Genomic DNA, 21,851 nt, shown 5'->3' on the forward strand with positions numbered 1-21,851 from the left:
TATCTACAGTATAATGTAATTTTATTTTTTATCATTTTAGACTTTTTTTTAAAACAATAGTTATGTGCGTGGCGTGTTGGTGGTTATGCACTTCTTTCTATAGTGTTCAGTTTCAGCATGGAAAATTTAAGGTGGCATCAGTTAAAATGTGCTCATTTTAAAGCTCATGTCAAGAAAGAAAAATGTGGTATTTCTACGTAACATCATGACTCAAATAAATATCTTATCATGTACAGTTCCTAATAACTGAAACCATTAGGCTTTACTTCCACCTTGCTGAACACAATAAGATCAACTCACGCTCATCCTCGACCTGATGATGTCAGGTGGAGATATCAGACGCACAACCTGCGTCTGATATTTGCACAAGCCTGTGTTTATTTAAATGTTTCATACAGTATGCTGAGAAGAGGAAAACCGTGCAACACAGCCAGGTAAAGGGTGTTTCCTGGAGCTGTTTCCATGCCTCGTGGCTATTCAGAAGAACAAATGTCATACTGTCTGAGGAACCGACAATCGGAACCACAACTGGGAAGAATAATTGCTTCGCTTTGATGAACAGAACTGCTTATCTATGGAAAGATGAACAAATCTACATATCTCTATCATTTATCAGATATAGACAAAATGCAAAATAGTTCTGATGCAACTCTATTGTTCATTCATGTTCCTTTAACACGTCTGTGTTTCCTCTGGGTACGAGTTAGCATTTATGATGATTGCCTTACGGTGACCTTTTCATCATGTTTAATGAACAGGATTATGGGATTGCCTTTTTAATCTAGACAAAATAGGCAGCCATAAAATGTCCCCTAAAAGGTGTCTTTATTCTGGCTTTAAAATGTCCCTAACAACTTCTGCTCCACAATTCACCACATAAAAATCGAAATGACAATATGGACCTGTGCAATTATTAAATTGCAAAAAAAAAGGCTGCAACTTATTACAGGTAATATATGCATAGTCAAGAATTTATTTAAAGTTTGTCAGTACTACTTTTGATTATACGTGAGATGACAAATAAATATTGGCAAACATCCTCTTGATGAGATCATTAAATAGTTACATAACAGTTTAAATTGCAATCTGTCCAAATAATTGCAAAGTGATTTTCTAATCAAACCGTGCAGCCCTACTAACAGCAGAATAATGTGCATGCTAAATGACACCAGCTATGGCTCTTGACTATAGGTTTAGTCTTTCTAAAATTAGTTTCACAGGAAATCTACACTGGCACTTCTGTGCCGTATATTTTCATATCTTCCTGTACCTCGTAATTTAACTGTGCAATTGAATTTCTAAATAAATGGCTTTGCAAATGGTGTTTGGAAATTAAATTTTAAGATAGGATTACATAATAAATATTTATGCCACTGTTCTGTCATGTCTTTGACTCTAATTTCTCCCAGAAGGTGTTGGTTAATTTTCTATAACAGCAGTTTTGACAGTCATTTTGGCTAAAAGACAAAGCACAGGTTTATATTACTGCTCTTGTTTGAATATGTTATAGTCTCTATAGTGACAACTCGCTTTATGGCAGATGCACAACAAAAGCAAGCTATGCTGTTATTTCACAAAGAACAAACATATCGTGGAAAGTTTTGAACTTTTCTATAATAAGACTGTTGAGTTAACATTTATAGAAGAAGTCCTAACTCTTAGTAAAAATCTGTATATTTTACACGTCTTCAGAACAGATAAGTTCCTGCTTTCCTAATATTTGGTCTGAGATGTAATATTCAATCAATTTCAATCACTTTTTTACTAATGCCCTGCACCAAGCATGTCTTTGAAGATGGGTTAAGTTTAAAATGTTAGTTAAACAATTCCTTTACATTTTAACAAACATTAGAACAAACGATCATTCCTGCACCCACAGCATTTACATCAAATTTTCAATCATGGAAACATGTAACCATTGATGTATATAACTTTACTAGTTCTCATGAATACTGGAAACCCTGTGTACCCACTCCCTATGATTCACGCCTGTGACATCTTAAGACTAAAATACAGTATCTTTGAGGTTACGCAGTTGTGCTTGTTTCATACAAATAGCTTCCTCATTTACCTTAGGTCAGTCAGTCGCCTCCATCCATAATAAAATAAATGCTCCCTTGTTGACCAATAAAGGCCTACGATGTAGCCGCTTGAACATGATGCTCCACCTCAAAATTTTTTATCTCTCATCTTTTAGATTTACATTTTGTCTGAGTGTGTTGCAGGGTTTAAAATACACTGAAGCATGATATTTACTTGCCCCCCCCCCCCCCCCCCCCCGCCCCCCACACAATGTCCTTCCATTCACTGTCATTCTGCTGCTTTTTTTCGTATTGAACCCCTAGGTTTTTAGTTTACTCAAAAGGACAGGATTACGTTCGTGCTCTAGTGACTTTGATATTCTCTTTTTTTGACCAGGTATAAATGTGATTCATATTGGTTTTGGTTGGTTTGGTGGCAACTACCAATTGGTTCCCAATGGAACACCAAACACCAATGCAAACGTAATTTTATTTGGTAGAAAGATGTGTTCGACTATAGGCTTTTGCAAGCTTAAAATAGTTTCTTAATTCCACAAGTAATATAACTTACTTAACAATGACACTAATAGTACATCTAGTTGCTGTTTAACAGTGATGTTAGTTTCAGTACTGCATGGCTGCGTGCAGGTGCAGTGATCTCCGGATGTGTTGACTCATTAAATTAACCCGAGTTAAACAACTTCTCTCTAGTCAACAGTGATGATTATAAAGGTGGTGGCCCCCACAGGACAAACTTTAACTAAAACCCAAAGCAAGAAAAAACACAAAGTCCAGACAGTCAGTTCATAATACACAGGCTGAAGAAGACGGCCCGGCAGTCTACCGTCTTTCTCCCATCCTTACAGGCACCACCTCAAACTTCTTAAGTCTCCACATAGTCTATATCCACAAAACGAACTTCCAAAAATCATGAAAAGTTTTGATTACAATGTGCTATCCATCTATTTATATATTTAAAAAAAAGGTTTTGTTTGTATATTGGTCAGAACTCGCTCTTCCAGTGATATCTTCACGTTTCATACATAGGAGGACCTAAAACCGAAACTAAATTTCTGTCTGTCTGTCTCTGTGTATGTATGTACGTATGTATGTATATTTGTACAGCCAGATTTTGTCACAGCATCACGCAAAACTGGCAGGTTAGATTTTAATGTAACTTTGGCAGTATTTGGTATTTGCTTTAAGTTAAACCTGTGCCATAAATGAAATGAAAATGTTGAGTAAAAGCAACGTTATGAACAGTTAAAATGATATACTAATATCACTGATTACATCAAAGCTGATCAGCTTATTTTTTGCTTTAACCCTTTTACTATTTCTACCAACTCTTTTCCCATCAAGAACATGTACTTACGCTAGTCTTAAATAGAGCAAACCAAAAAGCTTATAGAGCTTGTCATACAGAAATATCACATACAGGTCAGAGCTCAATTCTTGGTGAAATTGATCAAGCAGAGGTGATTCAATGGTATAAATCAAACTGTGTAAAATACACCAAGCTTATCGGCTACTGGACTCTCATAACCCGGTTAACTGTTTTTAATTATTTTTTTTAAATGAGCTAAGCATAGTAGACTTAGAAAAGTATGAAGTTTTCATTTGTCCATTTGAGGCATTTTATAAGACAACATTTACGTACATATTGTCCATCAGCCCTCTCTAATATTCAATGAAAATACTTGATGTGGGTGTTATGATCTACTGGTAGGCGGGACGGTGGCTTAGTGGTTAGCCCAGTTAGCCCACACTTCCAGGGTTGGGGGTTTGAATAACGCCTCCAGTCTGCATATGCGCAGCTTTCATCGTCTCTCCATGCTTGGTAGGTTTTCTTTGAGTATTCCAGTTTTCTCACAAGTGCAGTATACATAGTGTATGAATGTGAATGGGTGAGAAAGCTGGAGTACCACGCTCATAACCAATTATACCTACATTATATGATACAAGGGCCAAACAAAAACAACTACTCATTTTACATTACAGTATAACTCACAGGTCATGAGAAAAAAGGTTTTCAAGTTCTAATGAAACAAATGTTGAATTCTTTATCCCAAAAGACTGAAGGACAACAATCATCTATGTAGATGGTCTGAGTCTGGATGGGTCAAAGTAAAGACACATCCTTATAGAAAACATGTTCAGTACTTCAGACTTAGGGACATGGCAACAAGAGAGTGGCTTGAAACTGAGTCAGAAAATTTCACTGAGTGTCTCAGAGTGTCCCAGCCACAAGCCAAAGTCCCAGCCAAAGTCTTACATCTAATAGAACATCTCTATATAGACCTGAAAATACAGCAAATCACCCAAATAAACCATGATGGAGCCTGAGAGGTTCTGCAGAGAGAAATGGGAGAAAATCTAAAACCCAAATATGCCGAGCACCACAAGAACATATGCAATCTGAAACGCACAGATAGAGTCTAAGAACTTGTGTACATGTAATATTTCTGGTTTTTGGTCAAAAAGTGCAGTGATCTCCGGAGTTATGTCAGTCCTTCTGCAAATAAATAAGTGAACAAATTTGTGACGGGTGTAAACATCAGCAATAAGAAAACAATACGGTGGGTATATGGCATTTTCACATTCTATGGGTTGAGTGATAAAAGAACATGCGTCCCTACAAATGTGATTTGGTGACATTACGAAGGGAGTGCAAGTCAAACCAGGACTTATGATGAAATTTCCCATGACTGAAGGAGTAACTGATTTTGAACATTTACAAAAAAACAAAAAAAAGTACAATATGGTGATAAGACTTTTATCCGCAGTAAACCATGATGTGAATGATGTTCGCAGCCAAGGTGGCCCAAAGCCCAATGCAGTTGTTCACAGTGAACATTCAGCAAGTGGAACACGTGCGTGATTCTTGAAAATCAGCTTCTGAGGATGATATGCATCTGAGTGTGAGAACCAATACACAGTCATTCACAAACACCACTTGCACATTACAGGAATTTGGCTAGGAGCTATTGCCTCGTCATCCCCCGAAACATCAAGAACACAGGGTTGGTACTCATGGTTGCGCATTAAAGGTGTTCCTGGAAGGCCTCATTTCTGCAAAGCAAGCATGGTATCTTGATTGTATCCAAGCACTAGTGAAACACTGGGATAAGTGCATTAATGTAGTGTGGAATTATATAAAAAAATAATGGCATTACTCTCATAACTGTATTCTGTTATTCTGGTTTGACTTGAACACCGCAGGTATTACAGACTCATTAGATTACACTGGAGCAGTAAATATTTAAAAGGTTGAGAGGAATTTTAGTGTTTGCATGAAGAAACTGTAAAACATCTGTGATTTATGAAGTGACTTATGAAAACCAAACTCCTGATAGCACCTTCTGTTTCTCTACACCAGTTTAATGAGTGCGGCACATGCGGCAGTGACCTTTTCCGAGACGTGTGTTTACCTACAGCGCAACACGACTTTGGATTCCATTGAACAAGTGTAAAGTATAAAAGACAATCATGTAATACAATCATCTGACCAAAATAGAGGTTTTATTTAAAGGACGAAAAATACAATTTATCAACACAGCTTATCGGGTGAGAAAAAAAAATCTGCAGCACGCTAAATTTGTGGCTGTGGTAATATAGTAAGCTCTGATATTGCAATAACGATTAACAACGTATCGAACAACCTAACTTAGCTGTGAACACACACTTCCTGTTGGACTTAATGGAATTTAAACTCTCCAGCAGAGAGTGGTTTATGCATTAAACAAGTAATGACCCTGAACGGTGCACAATGAGCTCACTCACACACACACAATGCTTGATGTTTAGCATTTAGTTTAAGCATGACTGCTCGGCAGGAGGGCTAAGCCAAAATCAGATTCACGTATTTATTGTGAGGGAAATTCCATTTTGTTCTGCCTTAAGATCATAATTTTGCTTATTAAATAGTTTGTTTTTAGGCACAGTGACTTACCCATCCTTCCTTATCGCGACCCACACAAATTTAAAAACTCATATATGTTCTATATATAACCGTGCTAATAGTGCTGCGCTGTTGAATTTTCAAAGGTATATATATATATCTATAACAGCAACTCCAGCACTGTTTATTTATTGATATGCTTGCTCGAATACATTATCGTTTCTATAGTAACAGCTTTGTTACAGGGTTTAGTACAGGTATGTTGTCTCCAGCAGCTTGGCAGTACTGGGGCGTAAAACCATAAACACTGCCAGGCTGCCACTGTTGAAACCCCCAACCTTCTGATCAGTAACCTTCAGCCTGAACTGTTTGATCTAACACTGCCCACACTGCATAAAAAAACTTTTCTTTAAACAGAAAAGAATATGGCTAAAGGATCATACCTAAGAGTCAGATGAGCACCATACAAGGATATACTGTATATGTAGCTAGTAGCTAGCTTTTACATGGTACAATATTTCTGAATATAACGAATACATTCTATAATAATTCAATTGAATAAAGATTTCAACTCAATTGTTTAAATGGACGCTGATCTGATAAGACGCGTGTTTACATGCTCAAGCATTTGATCAGAATATAGCGTTTTTGACATGTACAAAAAATTTTTCTGCCTGATTTGAAGTGTTTAATCTGCCGGAAAAATCTCAGAACAAGAAGAAGAGGAAGAATAATTTTTCTCCAGCTTTGCGATTAGGTTAGTTTTCCCTATCTTTTCCAATAAATCCCGTTTTAATATCGTATTGCTCTGTTATCCATATTATCAGTGAAATATAAGTGTCTACATATGAGAACATTTGTGTCTCAGTACTGTAGGTTATGTTAAAGTGTTCTGTGAAGGGAATTGTTTTTAGCATTTTTGAAAGGCGTCTCCTCTGTCAGCGCACTTTGTAAAAGTCACAGTAGAGCAGTTCCTTCAAGATTTCCGACACAGGACAGATTTTAGGTTTCGCGTTTTTTGCTTCTTTGGTAACCAGCTGAATGTTACATATGCCACATGACAACAGCCCATAGCTGATGATTTTCCTATAACAGTAGATTTTGTGTTTAGGAAGACTACTAAAAGAAGGGAAATTGTTATGTACATTAAAAGGCAAGACAGAAGTGCATAAACTCAGCATAAGCTTTAATAGGGGCAATCAAATATTAATCAGATCAATTCAACAAATAGGTCAAAGCACAGCTGGAAAACATTGGAAAGCCTAAAGGCAAATCGATTGTGTGGAAATTAACACATGTATGAGTTGGTAAGCTGGAATAAATATGAATGGAAATAAAGTTCAGTAATATACAGTAACAATGAATGAGAGCACAAAGAGACAAAGAGAAATCAAAGGAACACAACTGGAAAATCAACCAGAGGTGAAACAAAACTAGGGAGTGAAAAATCAGAATGGCATCACACATTATAAGGAATGTCAAATCTACCTTCTCTACTTTTAAATTCAATTATTTTATAACTTAATATTCAAAAAACTTTATTAATCCCAGAGCGAAATTGCTTATTATAATATGCTTGGAAAGAGTAATAAATAAAGAAAAAAAAAAAATATATAAAAAATAAAAGAGTTCTAAAACCGTATTGCATACTAAACTTTTTGAAAACCTTATTGCACATTAAATATGACCCAAGAGTAAATAGAGGGTAAATATTGCACAGTTAATACAGAAATCTAATATATGTATATAATATTAAGACACAGCATTTGGTTAAAACTACAACATTAATGTGTTTACATGGAACACACACTTTCTAATATTGCACAAATAAGCGAAAAAACAGCCCAATAGGAATAAAAATGCATCATGGTAACACCTCAATCAGAACAATCTGACTCGACCTGGCCCATGAAATTTCAATTAGAATGAAAGTAAAGCTGTAACCCTCTGATTATCTGTTCAGTAGGTAAATATTAGGCATGTAAACACTTGATCTGACCTGTTGTCTTTTGATGGAATAAATATATTTTTTGTGCATATGTCTGCCACATGTGGGAGTTGCATAAGATGATTTTGCTTCCATTCCTTATCGGTACACATCTTTTCTTCTGACTGTGATACACTGGGTGTCTGGATGAGGAAGTCACACTGATTGGCTGCTCATTTCACATCTAACTAAATACAGATGAGACTGAAATCTAAAGAACTGCTGTCAACGTAAATGCAGCTCCGGCTACAAGCTTGCTGGTGGATGGACTTTCAGCGCTGATTATGGTGACACAAACTTCTGTCTATCGTACAATTGTGCTTAAATAGGAATATATTTCACAGGTTTTTCAGCAAATTCAGTGTCTTTGAGGAGCTAGTTGCTTTCTTTCATGTTTAGGATCACATAATATCCTGGCTACCTATGCCGGAAGGAATTGTTCTAACAGTTCAAAACGATTATGTTTACATTTCTTAGAATATTTGATGTCACTGAGAATGAAGTACTGTACTACTCATCAAGTGGACAGTATTCTTGGCAGTCTGAAAGAAGTTCTGCTTGGTTACTGTTTGCTCTTAGCACTGCACTGATGGAAACAGGGCCTCACACACTCGCTAAACCAAGACAAATTAGGATTCGGAAACCCGTTTAAAGTAAACACTGAAATCTCAGCATTCTTGCATCGCCAGTGAATGATGTAGAAGCATGTCGGGAAGCAGATTCCTCACATCCCAGGAATTATAAATCCATTAGTTATTTGGCATGTGCTTTTACTGAGACTAGTGTTGGTGCCACAATGTTTAAGGACAGATCCATAAGCACATCCATGATCATTAATGAACTCTTGTTCATTGACAATCCTCGATCTTTGCATTATAAGAGATATAATGTTAAATTGATAGTCGGCCAAAAATGAAATGCATTTGAATAAACATTCCTTCTACCTTAAATGTAGTTAATCAGCCATGATATGTATGGTGGCGAAAGTCTGCTTCCCTAGTTTTGCAGTAAAGCAAACTTCTAAAGGATGCGTGCATGTTGCAGTTATCTGAACTGCGTGTCAAAGTCATCACACACACCTTGAACAGTATCTGTATCTGAAACACACTGTATTTGTACAAATTGTTAAAAAGAACACTAAAAAAACAGTCAAGTGTTGCTTTGTGCAGCAAGTAAAATGTGCGGTCAGAATATTATTATTGAGTATTTATTATTTGATTTGTGTTTTTTTTTTTTTAACCAAAGTGATTCAAAAGACAAATACATAATTTTTCGATATAATCTCATTGCCTTTCAATACACTTTGTTCATCTGTCAGCAAGCTTATCCGTCTTCAGTTCCTCATCAGAAGTGAATCGTCATACCCATCAGTCTGCTTTCAGGGGACCAAACTGTAGAAAGTCTATAAGGAGAATGCAACGCTGTCATCAGCTGTGGACGTGGACATAGACAAGCGCCCGGCTCCTTCTCGATGGCAAACACTTTCTTCCTTAATCTTCTCTAACCATTCATACACACTTACAAAACACTTTCTCCATACTGCACACAAAGTCTTTGATAAATAACGACACCAGATACACACCCTCCTCAGACCACAAAAAAAAAAAATGACTGCACGCTGCTCTTCTTTAGTGCAAATCTCAAGTGGGGCATCAATTTTTGCTCACATTGCAGTTACAAATGAACTGATGTAACACATTCACATCTGCACAGGAACGGAAAGGGAAATCGCTAATAAGACAACACGGTCAACAGCAGGTTTAATATGAACAGAGGGTGGATAATTTTGTCTCACCTTCATCCTGTACATGCTTAACATGATAAGAGAGGACAAACCATGGAGTTTTTTTCTTTTAACTCTGTTATCCCTAAAACTTAAGATGTGGACATCATTTTAAACTAAACTCATGCAATGGTAATGTATGAACAGCCACACCCTAAATGCACTGATCATAGTTTTCGGGTCATTGTATTAACTTGAAACATAACCACCATGTTTATTTGTATTCTAGTGTGTTCATTTGAAACAAGTTGTGTCATATGATATTTTCTTTCACTCCTGGAGCATGCAGCTGATTAAGCAGGCCATGTGATTTCTCACACCAAGCGAGCACAAGTTGCAAACAAATCGTCGCCTCCTCGTCCTCCTTTGTACACACGATCTTCTACTCCACCTCCTCCGCACACACATTCAGATACCCGACGGGAAAGAATGGCCAGCAGCAGGGGAGGGGAACTCCCCCCCCTCTTCGACTTCCTGTCGACCTGAGGGGCTGTCCCCTCCCTTAACACACACACTCACACACACACACACAAACTGTCTCACATGCACTGGGATGGGAATGCTAACCAGCTGAAGCATGTCTACATCATAACATTACACCAAGAATGGATTTTACTGTAAGTAACCATATTGCTTAACAATAGTGGACCAAGTAGTGTCTCTCTGGTCTCTCTAAGATTTGACCCTATGACTATATTTTCATTAAGGACCTTTGCTTTAATGGTTGGTTATCTGTAAATGAAAAGACTTGTCTATTTAAAAATGTCACCTACTAAGACAAACGTCAGAAGGACTTCACTCAGAAGCATGCTTTCAGTCACAACAACACAGGATGCAGGTCATGTGCTAGTCCATAGATGACATCATTTCAATAGTCTCCATGCTTTCCTGTCTTGTCGCTACGGAGAGCTGTTTAGCAAAGCCATTGCTGATGAAAACGGAAAGTGCAAATGCAAAATATTTTAATATAAATGTCACTAAACTGAAACTATGCCATTTTGTCCAGTATTGAACACCGCAAACAGTATTGTACAGTATATACATTAATATATTACATAATAGCTAGGTCTTACTGTCATGTATTAGGGTAACACTAGCTAGCTAGTTTTTATTATCCTTGAGTATATGATCTATTATGATACCAAATAATGTATTGAAATTTTATCTGTCAATCAATCGAGTCGATTCAATGCAATTCAATCTTCAATATTTCAATAAAATTCCATTGTATTAAAGTTTCCTGTTTGATTTGTCTCAAGCAGCTAGTCTAGCAACTTTTCAGTCTCAAAAACTAATACAAATATCTAATAAGCATTAAATACTGTGAAACTTATGATGTCCTTTTTTCAATGTGAAATCTCATCTGTGCTAATCTGTTTTCCTGCCACCACACTCCAATCTAGTAGGTATCGTTATTAAAAACCAGCCACCCATATGCAGCGGTGCTTCTGCAAAACATGGGCGATACATTGAGGTACATTTTAACGAAATTTTTAGATTTTACATAAATTGTTTACATAAATTGTTTATAAAGTGTGAATTGTATCTGAATGGAACACTGCCTCGTTTAGTCAATTAATGGAATTCACAAGAGTTTGATTAAATCAGATAACTCTGGACACAACAAGATAATACATTGGCAATGTAAGATAATAGGGTAAAGTCAGCAGTTCATCTACATTTAAACTGAATTCATTAAAACCTATTTTTTTATTCACTCCACAAAGATAAGTATGATTTCTGATCTACTTTGTGCATGACATCATTTTTCCAACAATTCTTTACAGATAGATTATTTCACTTATAGCTCACTACTGTACAGTATATTACAATTTCTGTGGGTCAGAAGTTTATATACACTTTTAAATTTAAGAAGATTATGTCATGGTTTAAAAGCTTCTGATAGGCTAGTAAACATCATTTGAGTCAATTAGGGGTGTATCTTAGCATGTTTTTAAGGGCTGTCTTTAGACTCAATGACACTTTTTTTGGGAACATGGGAAAATTAAAAGAAAAAAAAAGGCATCAGAAAAAAATGGACCTCCACAAGTCATCCTTGGGAACAATTTCCAAATGCCTGAAGGTACCACTTTTATCTGCACAAATAATACTACTCAAGTATAAACAGCATGGGACCACAAGGCCATTATGCTACTTAGGAAAGAGATGTATACTTTGGTACAAAAAGTACAACTTAATCCCAGAACATGAGCAAAAGACCTTATGAACAAACTGGAATAAACGAGCACAAAAGTACTGTATTTATGTCTACAGCAAAATGAGAACTATATCAATGTGACCTGAAAACCTGCTCAACAAGAAAGAAGTCACTGCTCCAAAACCACAATAAAAAAAAGGCAGACTACAGTTTACAGCACACATGAGGACAAATAAATGTCCTCTGGTCTGATGAAACAAAAATTGAATGGCCTGGCCATAAGGACAATTGTTGTCTAGGTAGAGGTAAAGGTAAAGGTGGTAAAGCATGACAGTGGTAACATCATGTTTAGGGGTATTAAGCTCCAGGGGCTGGTGCACTTCACAAAACAGATGGCATCTTGAGGAAGGAGGATTATGTGGATATACTGAAGCAACATCTTAAGACATCAGGCAGGAAGTTAAAGCTTGGTCTTCCAAATGAACAATGACCCAAAGCATATTTAGGGGTCAAAAGGGCTTAAGGAACTTAAAGGAAGTTAAGGTATTGGAGTGGCCCCGATCTCTATTTAATAGAAAATTTGTGGGCGGAACTGAAAAAAGCAGTTCTGTCCACTGACTCAGTTCAGACAGATACCAGTTCTGTCAGGAGGAATCGGCTAACTTTCCAGCAACTTATTGCAACAAGCTAATGGAAGGCTACCCAAAACATACAATTTAATATCAATATTGCCAAATACTAAATGTACGTAAACTTCTGACCCAATAGAATTGTGATGAAAGCTGTATAATAAAAATGTAATAAATCTTTTTCGGTACTGTTATTCTGACATTTCATATTTTTAAAATAAAGTAGTGATCCAAACTGCCATAGGACATGGAACGTTTACTCGGGATAAACGTCAGGAATTGTGAAAAACTGAGTTTACATGTATTTGGCTGTATTTAAGGTGTGTTTTAACTTCTACGTAACTTTAACTGTATCTCAACATAAGGACAATAAGACATCAGGTCAAAAAAGAGTCCAATAATATGGAATTATAAGTAAGTTGACTTATAATTAACATAAAGGCTATATTATAAGTAACTGAAATATAGGCATAGCAACTTTTTTCACAACCTGTGGTTTAGTGCTCCATATAACACTAATATAATGAAAATATGTATATAAGAAATGTTTTACACTATAAATTACCTTGGGTGGCCAAAAATGAGAATCTTTTCATATTGTTTTCACGAGTATATAAAGTATATATAACTATATTAATATCACAGTTCATAACCACCCCAGTCGATGGAAACCATAATACATTATACATAACTAGAATGTTTATTATGATTTATCACCAAACATTAATTAAATGCATTACTTTATATCATTTAACCAGTTGACAGTTCAGTTTCCTTATGACATATACCAAAATAGGTAAAGATGTGCTTCCTTACGTACACACACACAGGCACACACATTAACTGGGAACTGGATACAGTATCAGGAATGAAAAAGATTTTAGTAAGATAGAGTGCTATAATATTTGCATGCCTTTGGAACTAAATAAATGAAATAATATCACCAACATTATATTTACCATGTTGGTTTTACTACTCGATCACAAGCAGCAAGACTGATAATCAAGTAATAAATTCATGTTTTTTAATTTATAAACTTTGCTTTTCATACAGTTAAATTCTGATAGCATTAAAGTACAGTCATTACAGTTACATGTCTATTCAATTAGTATCAGGTTTCAGTCTGTATGCACCCTTTTAACTTTTGCACACTTTTCTGCTAAATTTGCACTTTCTGACTCACTTTTGCTACTCTCTTCTTATAATCCTTGATGCATTTACTTTAAATGCATTTTTCAAGACAATGAACTCCTTAAGGTCTAGGATGTGTTGTCTATACACTTCAGTGTTTTTGGTTGTTGTGTGTCAATGTTGTGTGGCACTTAAAAGCAATTTAAAAATTGGGAATGAGAGATTATAGGCTTAGCGGTACTGATTGAAAGATCGAGTATAAATCCTAAATATACAGGTTTTTTTGTATCCTGAGTACCCTCAGTGGAGTAAGCTGTATCCTGTGGCAAGTGAATAAAAGCTTGAGCGTGACAAATTTTTGCACATGACTTCTTAAACTTCAGTGTAAGCCTAGAAAAACAGAAATGTGGACAACAGAAATGTGTTTGAAGGATTTGGTTTGATCTAAATGGAAAACTGTGTCTTTTTTTATTGCTGTAGGGGAGATCTGGCATTGATGTAGCACAACACAAAAATGCTTTGTTTCCTCTAATGCAACTCTGACTTTATTACGTACAGTATGTACATGTGTACTGTATGTGGCTTTGCTGTGACCATCTAAACGAGTCTGATTCATGCTTTCTATTAATATTTATAACACCTATACCTGCTTTAAAAATAAATCAATAAATAAATACAATTAACACAAATAAACAAATAAATAAAAGTATTTTTCTCAGATAGTTTTTAAATCTGTTAAATCAGTTTGAACACTGCAGTTGTGCACACTTACCTCTACCACCATGTTTAGTTTTCAGAGCTTGCGCATAATTTTTTTTTTTAAGTATTGACATAAAAGGTGTACGCTAAATTCCTCTCTAAAATTATTTTTTTTAAGTCAGAGTTATTGTTAAACCGTAGTAACCATCTGTCACACCCAAAATAATACATAGATATAACTATGACACAACAAGCTTTGCAACACCAGTTACTTGCTATACATTTTTGAGCACGTGATATTTCTGCGTATGCATAAATGGTCTCTGACGACCTATTAAAATGACTTCAGAGTAGCTGTACATACTTCTAAGCTGTTTTCAATTCCATCTAGCATGGCTTATGTTATTATGTAATTTAAACAATGTTTCTCAAAAATTCTGTATTTCTACCAATAAAAAAAAGGTTGTGAAGTTATATTTCCTCAGCTTCTCTTCTCTATGCTTGGAATGAATTCATCCCCAGTTATAAATCACAATATTTGGATATTCTGCCATGTGAATGGCTGTAATGCGACACCCTGGGTTATAACAGTGGAGGTGTTTGTGTAACCCTGTGGGTGTTGTGTAATCTAACACCAGAAGACTTGTGTGAGAGCAGTGACTGCTCAGTAGTTAAGTCTCTGGGTTGCTGATTGCAAAGTCGGCGGTTCAAGTGGTCAAGCTGCCCCTGTTGAGACGCTGTATCATGACTGACCCAAACTGGGACATTTGCAGTGGGCAATTCACTTTGCTGTAATGTATATATAATATTAGCTGTGGTACCTGTCATTGACAGGAAAAGAGTTTGTAGAAATAGTTAAAAGGTTAAAGCTGAAAATAACCTGATCAGCTTAAATTTCATCAGTGATATTGTTATTTCAGGTTGAATACATGTCTGTGTGCAACAAAGATGATTCTTTTATTGTTATTTCCCAGAATTTGGCTTAGTGTGACAACATTAAATTGTATTGCTTTCCACTGACCCAGTGACTAAATAATAAGAAATAGTACAAAATTCACAAGCAAGACTTTGAATCTGCCGTCATTTTATCTTACAACCAATAGGAAAGGGAGGATATAGAAAGGTGTATGTTTACGCCTTGTTTACGCTAAGTTGTACTTTTTTTGTGGTAAGCCAAATGAACTCCCTGTTCGTTAATCGGAGAGTGAATCACCGATGAGAAATCAAAAAAGTGGATCAGTTAAAAATTGCATTTTGTCCTAATATGACTTCAGTGCTGTTATTTTTTGTGGAGAAAATATAAACTCATCCCCGTAAAAATATTTAGGTCAGCATTTCTTATTAGTATCTATTGGTGCAGGTGTTTGTTTACATTTAGCAAAAAGTTTATTAGTTATTTATTTGAAAGTAGAATATCGAATCTGGCACCTAACTTGTACATAACATTGCTTTTGCTCAACATTTTGATTTCACTTATGGAGCAGGTTAAAACTTCAGGCTGATATCTAAGTACTGCAAAAGTTTCATTTAAGTCTGTCCAGCAAGTTTTGCATGTTGCTGTGACATAATCTGGGACATACAGTAAGTGCTCATAACTTCACTTCTACTCAACATTTTAATTTCGCTTATGGCGCATGTTTACCTTCAGACAGATACTTAAGTATTGCAAAGGTTTCATTACATTCTGTCCAGCTAGTTTTGCCTGATGCTGTGACAAAATCTGGCAGGACAGACATACAGACATACAGACAGACTTTTTTTTTTATTTCAGGTTTCAGGTCCTCCAATGTATGAAACGTAAAGATATAATTAAAAGAGCGAGTTCTGTTGCAATGTACAGACAAAACCTTTATTTTATTTGTACAGAAGTGTCAAATAAACCACTTTCTTTACCTTCTGGTCCACGATGGAGCACACGAGCTCTTTGACCGCCGACAGGGACACATCGGAGGGGTCGAGATTCACGGTTTCCCGGGTGAGACCGATCTGCAGCAGAAACGACACGCCGTGAAACGACTCGCGGGAGTGGGTCGGGCTCGGGGCGCTCGCGCTGCCGTTAGACAGGCGGCCGCAGAGCGTGGCGGGGGGGCTCGCGGACAGCGAGGGCGCGAGCGGGGCGGCAGGATGCGCGGGGACGGGAAACGGTCTTGGGAAGGACGGAGGGGACGAGCTGCCGCACGAGGACATTTGCACTCTTTCGGCTTAGCTGTCACCTCGAGAAAACTCCAGCATGTCCCAGATCCTGCCTTTAGACCTGATCAGCTCTCATTTCCACTTGTTGTTGTTGTTGTTGTTTACATCAACTTTGGTCTTTGATTTAATACAAATAAATAAACACGCACAGAGGAAGGGAGAAAGGAAATACAGCGCGCGAGCTCCGACAACATCAAGGATCACTGCGAAAACAAGAGATACAATGTTACAATGATGAAAGAGAAAACTGCTACAGTACAAGGGCGTGCGCGTGTGTGCGCGCGCGTGCTGGAGAATTAGTCTAAGCACTGTAAACATCACTCAACATAGGCACTGGTATAATTACAATTACAGAGAATATTCATTCAAATAACACAAATAATCGAAATTGAGATTTACAGTATTATGCATGCAGCCCGGTATGTATTAGGTCGTTACCCAAACTAATCAAGCCATCCTGATACCAGCCCGCGGTCATATATGTATTTACAAACAACATCCGATATTAATGCACATCTGGACAAGCAATCGGACCTATTAATGATGTTATGTGCTTTAATGAAACATCAAGTTTCATTATAAGCGCGCACAGGAGGCTCTTATGAGCCTCTTATAATAAAGAGCAAGGGGGGAAAAAACAAGAAAAAGTTCTCCGTTACCTTTCTCCAAAGGGCGGGTTTCCTTTCCTTCCTTGAGATGCAAAATTCAACCTTAGGCCACTTTTATATCTTTACATTTCCCAGAAGTGAGGCAAAGAAATAAAACTCGTATCACCAACACGCGCTATGCTCTACACGCTCTTCTGCAGCGTTGCCTTTACAAGTTTTTACTTTTGCACTTTGCCTATGCACTCACGTTTTCCAACTTCTCAGCCAGAAACTTTTCCATCCCGTTCATGCGTATCCCATTAGAGCTCTCTCTCTCTCTCTCTCTCTCTCTCTCGACCAACGTGAATATTACGGTACAGAACGACACAAAACCAAACGCCTCTGGGATTATGAGTCCGCCTGTTTTTTTCTCGCCGCCTTGATTGACAGTAAAACTACATTTTCCGACAAGCAAAATAAAGAGGATGTCGTCTACGCATGCGCACTTACAATAAACTCGAGTTACCGGATTCTGTTTTTTCCCTCCGTATCGAAACATTAATAAATAAAAGTATTAAAAGTTACAAACAGTTTGAAGTGTTGTAATAGACGAAAAGCTTGTTTAGTATGAAAACATGATACGAAATCAGTACAAACATAGCGCTTCCATAATGCGCATGCGCAGTATTGCTCTGTTTCATATTTTAGAAACAAGCATTAACATGTCCTCTTTAATGTAAATTATAGTAAAACTAGCGACATCGTCTAAATGAAACAGTAAAAAAAAATAGATTAACATGACATTATTTAATTCCAAGTAAAAAAAAAAAATTTTTCCAGAAATTAAATCTGTCGAACGCATGCGCAGTTCGACTTACGCGCTAACGAGCTCCAGTGAGAGCCGGGACATCTGCGCCCTCTAGCGGTGAGCGTTTAGAGGAGGAAAGAATGGCTAAAAATTAACTTAAGAACAATTAACAGAGTTCCTAATTAACACTTCCTAACGCCATTTACCATGCATGTCTGGGTAACTGAGACATATTACAAAAACAATTACTGAAAACAAATTAAATCTTTGCTGCTATGGGTTACTATGGCAAAAAACGCTGTTGCTTTTCATGATGTGACCAGAGTCGTGCCTTTATGTTTTATAGCGTAACTGTTATAGTTATTTACTTTAGATTTTCTCTGTTTTTACTCAATATCGTGTATAATCTATACTTATGCATTAAACAGCTTTGACGATGGAACGGCAAAGGTGAAGTCACTAAAATTTCTCTGGTTCTTGCAGAATTCTGAATTCAGAAGTCCATCAGTCTGGTTTGGGAAGAAGTCAAGGCCCTGAAGCAAGATGGACATTTTGACTAGACTATAGGGAAACCAGGAAGCAAAAGGGCGTTTTTCTTTCGGGATCAGCTGAGGAGCAGCAGCGGTGGACAATGGCTATCTGTGAAGCACAGATGAGCTCTGGAGAGAATGCTGCAAATGCATGCATGGTGCAGTAGTGTGTCTGACATTTTTTAATGTTAGCACAACATGTTGTAACATATTATTACAACACAAATTAAAATATAAGCAAATCAATCCAATTTGCATTGAGGTTTGCATTTATACAAAGAATAAAAGAGTAACCAGACCATGATGTTGTTGTTAGGTTGTTACCACCACTTCTAACCACAAGCTGATTATTTTTCCAAAAAGGAAGGTGGCGAAATTTCAAAATTTCGAATACACCACAAACATTGCCTGATTCACTCTTACTCACTCACCCATCATCTACACCACTTTATTCTGTTTACAGGGTTTTTGGGGGCCTGCAGCCTATCCCAGAAGACTAAATAGGGTGCCAATCCATCGCAGGGCACACACGGTCATTCACACACTGCAAGTAATTGGGGAACACCAATTTAGCCTAATCTGCATGTCTCTGCATTGTAAAAGAACACCAAGACTTGGGAGAACTTGCAAACTCCATGCACAGACCCAAGGCGGGAATCGAACTCAGACTCTGGAGGTGTTAGGCCACATTGCTTACCACTAAGCCATCGTGTCGTTATTGACTATTTTCAACAAATTTAAGAACAAAAGCTTTTGTCCATTTAGAGTCATATTTTATGTTCTGAAAGCTTTTGTCCATTTAGAGTCATATTTTATCTCTCCTGACTGATACTGATTGCATAATAATAAGAAATACAAAAAAATGCAGCTTGTCACAGAACTGAGAAACAACAAAGTGCAAACTCCTCTGTCATAAAGATGACAAATGAAAGCTCTGACACCCAGTGAAGTCGTATTTAATATATATGGGCAAATCCATGCAAAGGTCAACCATGTCTGATACACACACTGATACACTACCAATTCTTCTTATACTGACTAATATTTTATAAGTTAAGTCAATGCAGAGTGTCAAAAAGGACCAAAAAGGGACAGAGATTTATGAAAGCTATGATGAAAAGGAGAGAAAAATAATAAGAGGAGAAAGGACCAGAAAAAATGTCAGCAATCATTTTATAGTTATATTTTTCGTAATCACTATTTCACAATTTTAAAATTCACTACTGCAGCATGTTCTTTATATAATTTGTAAAGAACTAGTTCATATAGATCCAGTACATCTCATGTCCATAACAGCAGTTTATACTAAATTATTCATCCTAATAATTTAAAATTAATAAATAAATAAAATAAAATAAAAATTTGGAAATCAAAACCATTTTCAAACCTACACTTTTAAGTTTAATGGTTTCTGCAGTTGTCTTTAAATTTTACAGATTTGTAGAAAATCTGTACATGCTCACAAAGGTTTGTTTGTGTAATGCCAGATGTATAATAACATTGATAAAATGCTATATAGTTTTTATGCAAAAAGACTTGTTGGTTTTGAGCTGAAGAGATTACATAAAAAGTCATGCAGGAGAATTAACTAATTATTAACCTGTAACCTTTTATAACCTTTAAACTTTCAAAACAGTTTGTTTATTTATTTATTTGTTTTTAATTAGGCTATTCTAAGATCTATGTGAGCATCAGCCATACAACTTACTGTGTAGGTGTTATTATAAAGACAATAAAATATCAGAATGAGTGCATTCTTATGAACCTGTGAATTTAATTGCAGCCCAAACTACCGTCAGAGCTTTTGTTCAACAAAAGTAATCAACATCCCCTGACAAAAGATAAATACTGAACATAGACATAGAAATGTTACAAATATATATAAATACATTTCTAAATATTTAAAAAAGATAGAAACTGCATAATATTTATAGCATTCTGCGGAATCATTATCGACTTTAAAATGTAATTCACATTTTACACCCACAGAGGGCGGTGTTTCATAAAACGTGAAATTGTCTCTCTGCTCTCATGAAGCTCCAGTTTCAACTTACCTTTTTTTTTTTTTTTTTTTTACCAAAGATAAGTTAAAAAGAAATGCAACCTGTTTTGGTAAACAAATATACCTACAAATTGCCACGCAGTAATATGAAAGTTGGCTATAATGACATGAAACAAGACTTATTTTTTAACTTGTCATTATTACTATGTCTGTGACCATGTTTTTTTTTTTTACTGATATAAAAATCATTATTAGTTGCCTGTGTAAATATACAAGACCTGCAGTTTTTGAGTAGCTCTGACCAAGTCGCCTAAACATCACAAAAATTAAAAAATGGGCAAGCATGATGATTTGAGTAACTTTGACAATGGCCAAATTGTAATGCCTAGACGAGTGGGTCAGAGCAACTCCAAAACTACAGCTCTTGTGGGATGATCCTGGTGTGCAGTGGTGAGAACAAACCAAAAGTGGCCCAAGGAAGGAAAACCGGTAAACCAGTGAAAAACAGGGTTATGGATGGCCAAGGCTCACTGATGCATATGGGGAGCAAAGGGTGACCTGTGTAGTCTGATTCAATAGGAAAGCTAATGTATGTTAAATTGCTGAAAGGGTGAAAGCTGATTCAAATAGAAAGTAGCCAGAACACACAGTGGATTGCGGTTTTGGTGGCAAAATGGAGACCTACTCAGTATTAGGATTGGATATGTTTGTATTAAATATGTTGCAGAAATGTACCAGTTTGCCGCTTGGTGGTGGGGATTTGAGTTCATTTATTCATTTAAAAGTGCATTAGTGAGGTTAGGTACATATGTAGGGCATTAGTGGCTCAGTGTTAGGTTTCTCATCTTCCATGTGAAAGGCCTGGGTTCAAATCCCATGCAGTGGATGCAGTGCTGGTTCCAAGCCCAGGTAACATGGGAGGATTGTGTCAGGAAGGGCATCGGTGCCAAGTTGTTGTCTGGATCCTCTGGGTACTCTGGTTTCCTCCCTCAGAATAAGCTAACTGGCGTTCCCAAATTGCTTGTAGTGTGGATACAGGATAAAGCAGTATAGACAATTAAGTTTTTGAAATGTGACTGGTCAAGTCCAAACCTTAGTAGGCTATATCTTGCTTAAAAAAAACCTTAGTGAAACTGTGGGAAATGTTTACGAAAAGCCCTAGTCATTAACAGTAGAATAAAGTACATCACTAGAGGTAACGATCACACCCATATTGGTTGAAAACTGCAGAATTAACGAGTAAACAGGTTTGAGTGTGACCGTGTGAGTGCTTGGTCGCTTCCCAAATAGCGGTTTTGGGAGCAATAACGTGGTGTGGAGAGTGTAACCCGATCCTCCGCCCATCACTGCTCCTGAGCTTCAGAGTGCAACCCCACTGGCGGCAAAACACACTGCTCTCTCTCTCTCTCACACACACACACA

At 36.8% G+C, this 21,851-nt stretch overlaps 1 protein-coding gene across 2 annotated transcripts in view; it reads right to left on the reverse strand.

The window, feature by feature from the left end:
* Window positions 1-17,498, reverse strand: part of LOC128514999 (serine/threonine-protein kinase D3-like) — a 57,421-nt gene extending 39,923 nt beyond the window's left edge. For both annotated transcript variants that reach the window (XM_053488962.1, XM_053488961.1), the window contains exons 1-2: window positions 17,162-17,498; window positions 16,203-16,705 (exon numbers count right to left, since the gene is read on the reverse strand). In XM_053488962.1, coding sequence (XP_053344937.1) covers window positions 16,203-16,496 — 294 coding nt within the window. In that variant the 5' untranslated portion in view covers window positions 16,497-16,705; window positions 17,162-17,498. The remainder of the gene's footprint in view (window positions 1-16,202; window positions 16,706-17,161) is intronic.
* Window positions 17,499-21,851: the final 4,353 nt, after the last annotated feature.

The sequence above is a fragment of the Clarias gariepinus genome, chromosome 27 (assembly GCF_024256425.1).
Source record: "Clarias gariepinus isolate MV-2021 ecotype Netherlands chromosome 27, CGAR_prim_01v2, whole genome shotgun sequence".
Lineage (NCBI taxonomy): Eukaryota > Metazoa > Chordata > Actinopteri > Siluriformes > Clariidae > Clarias > Clarias gariepinus.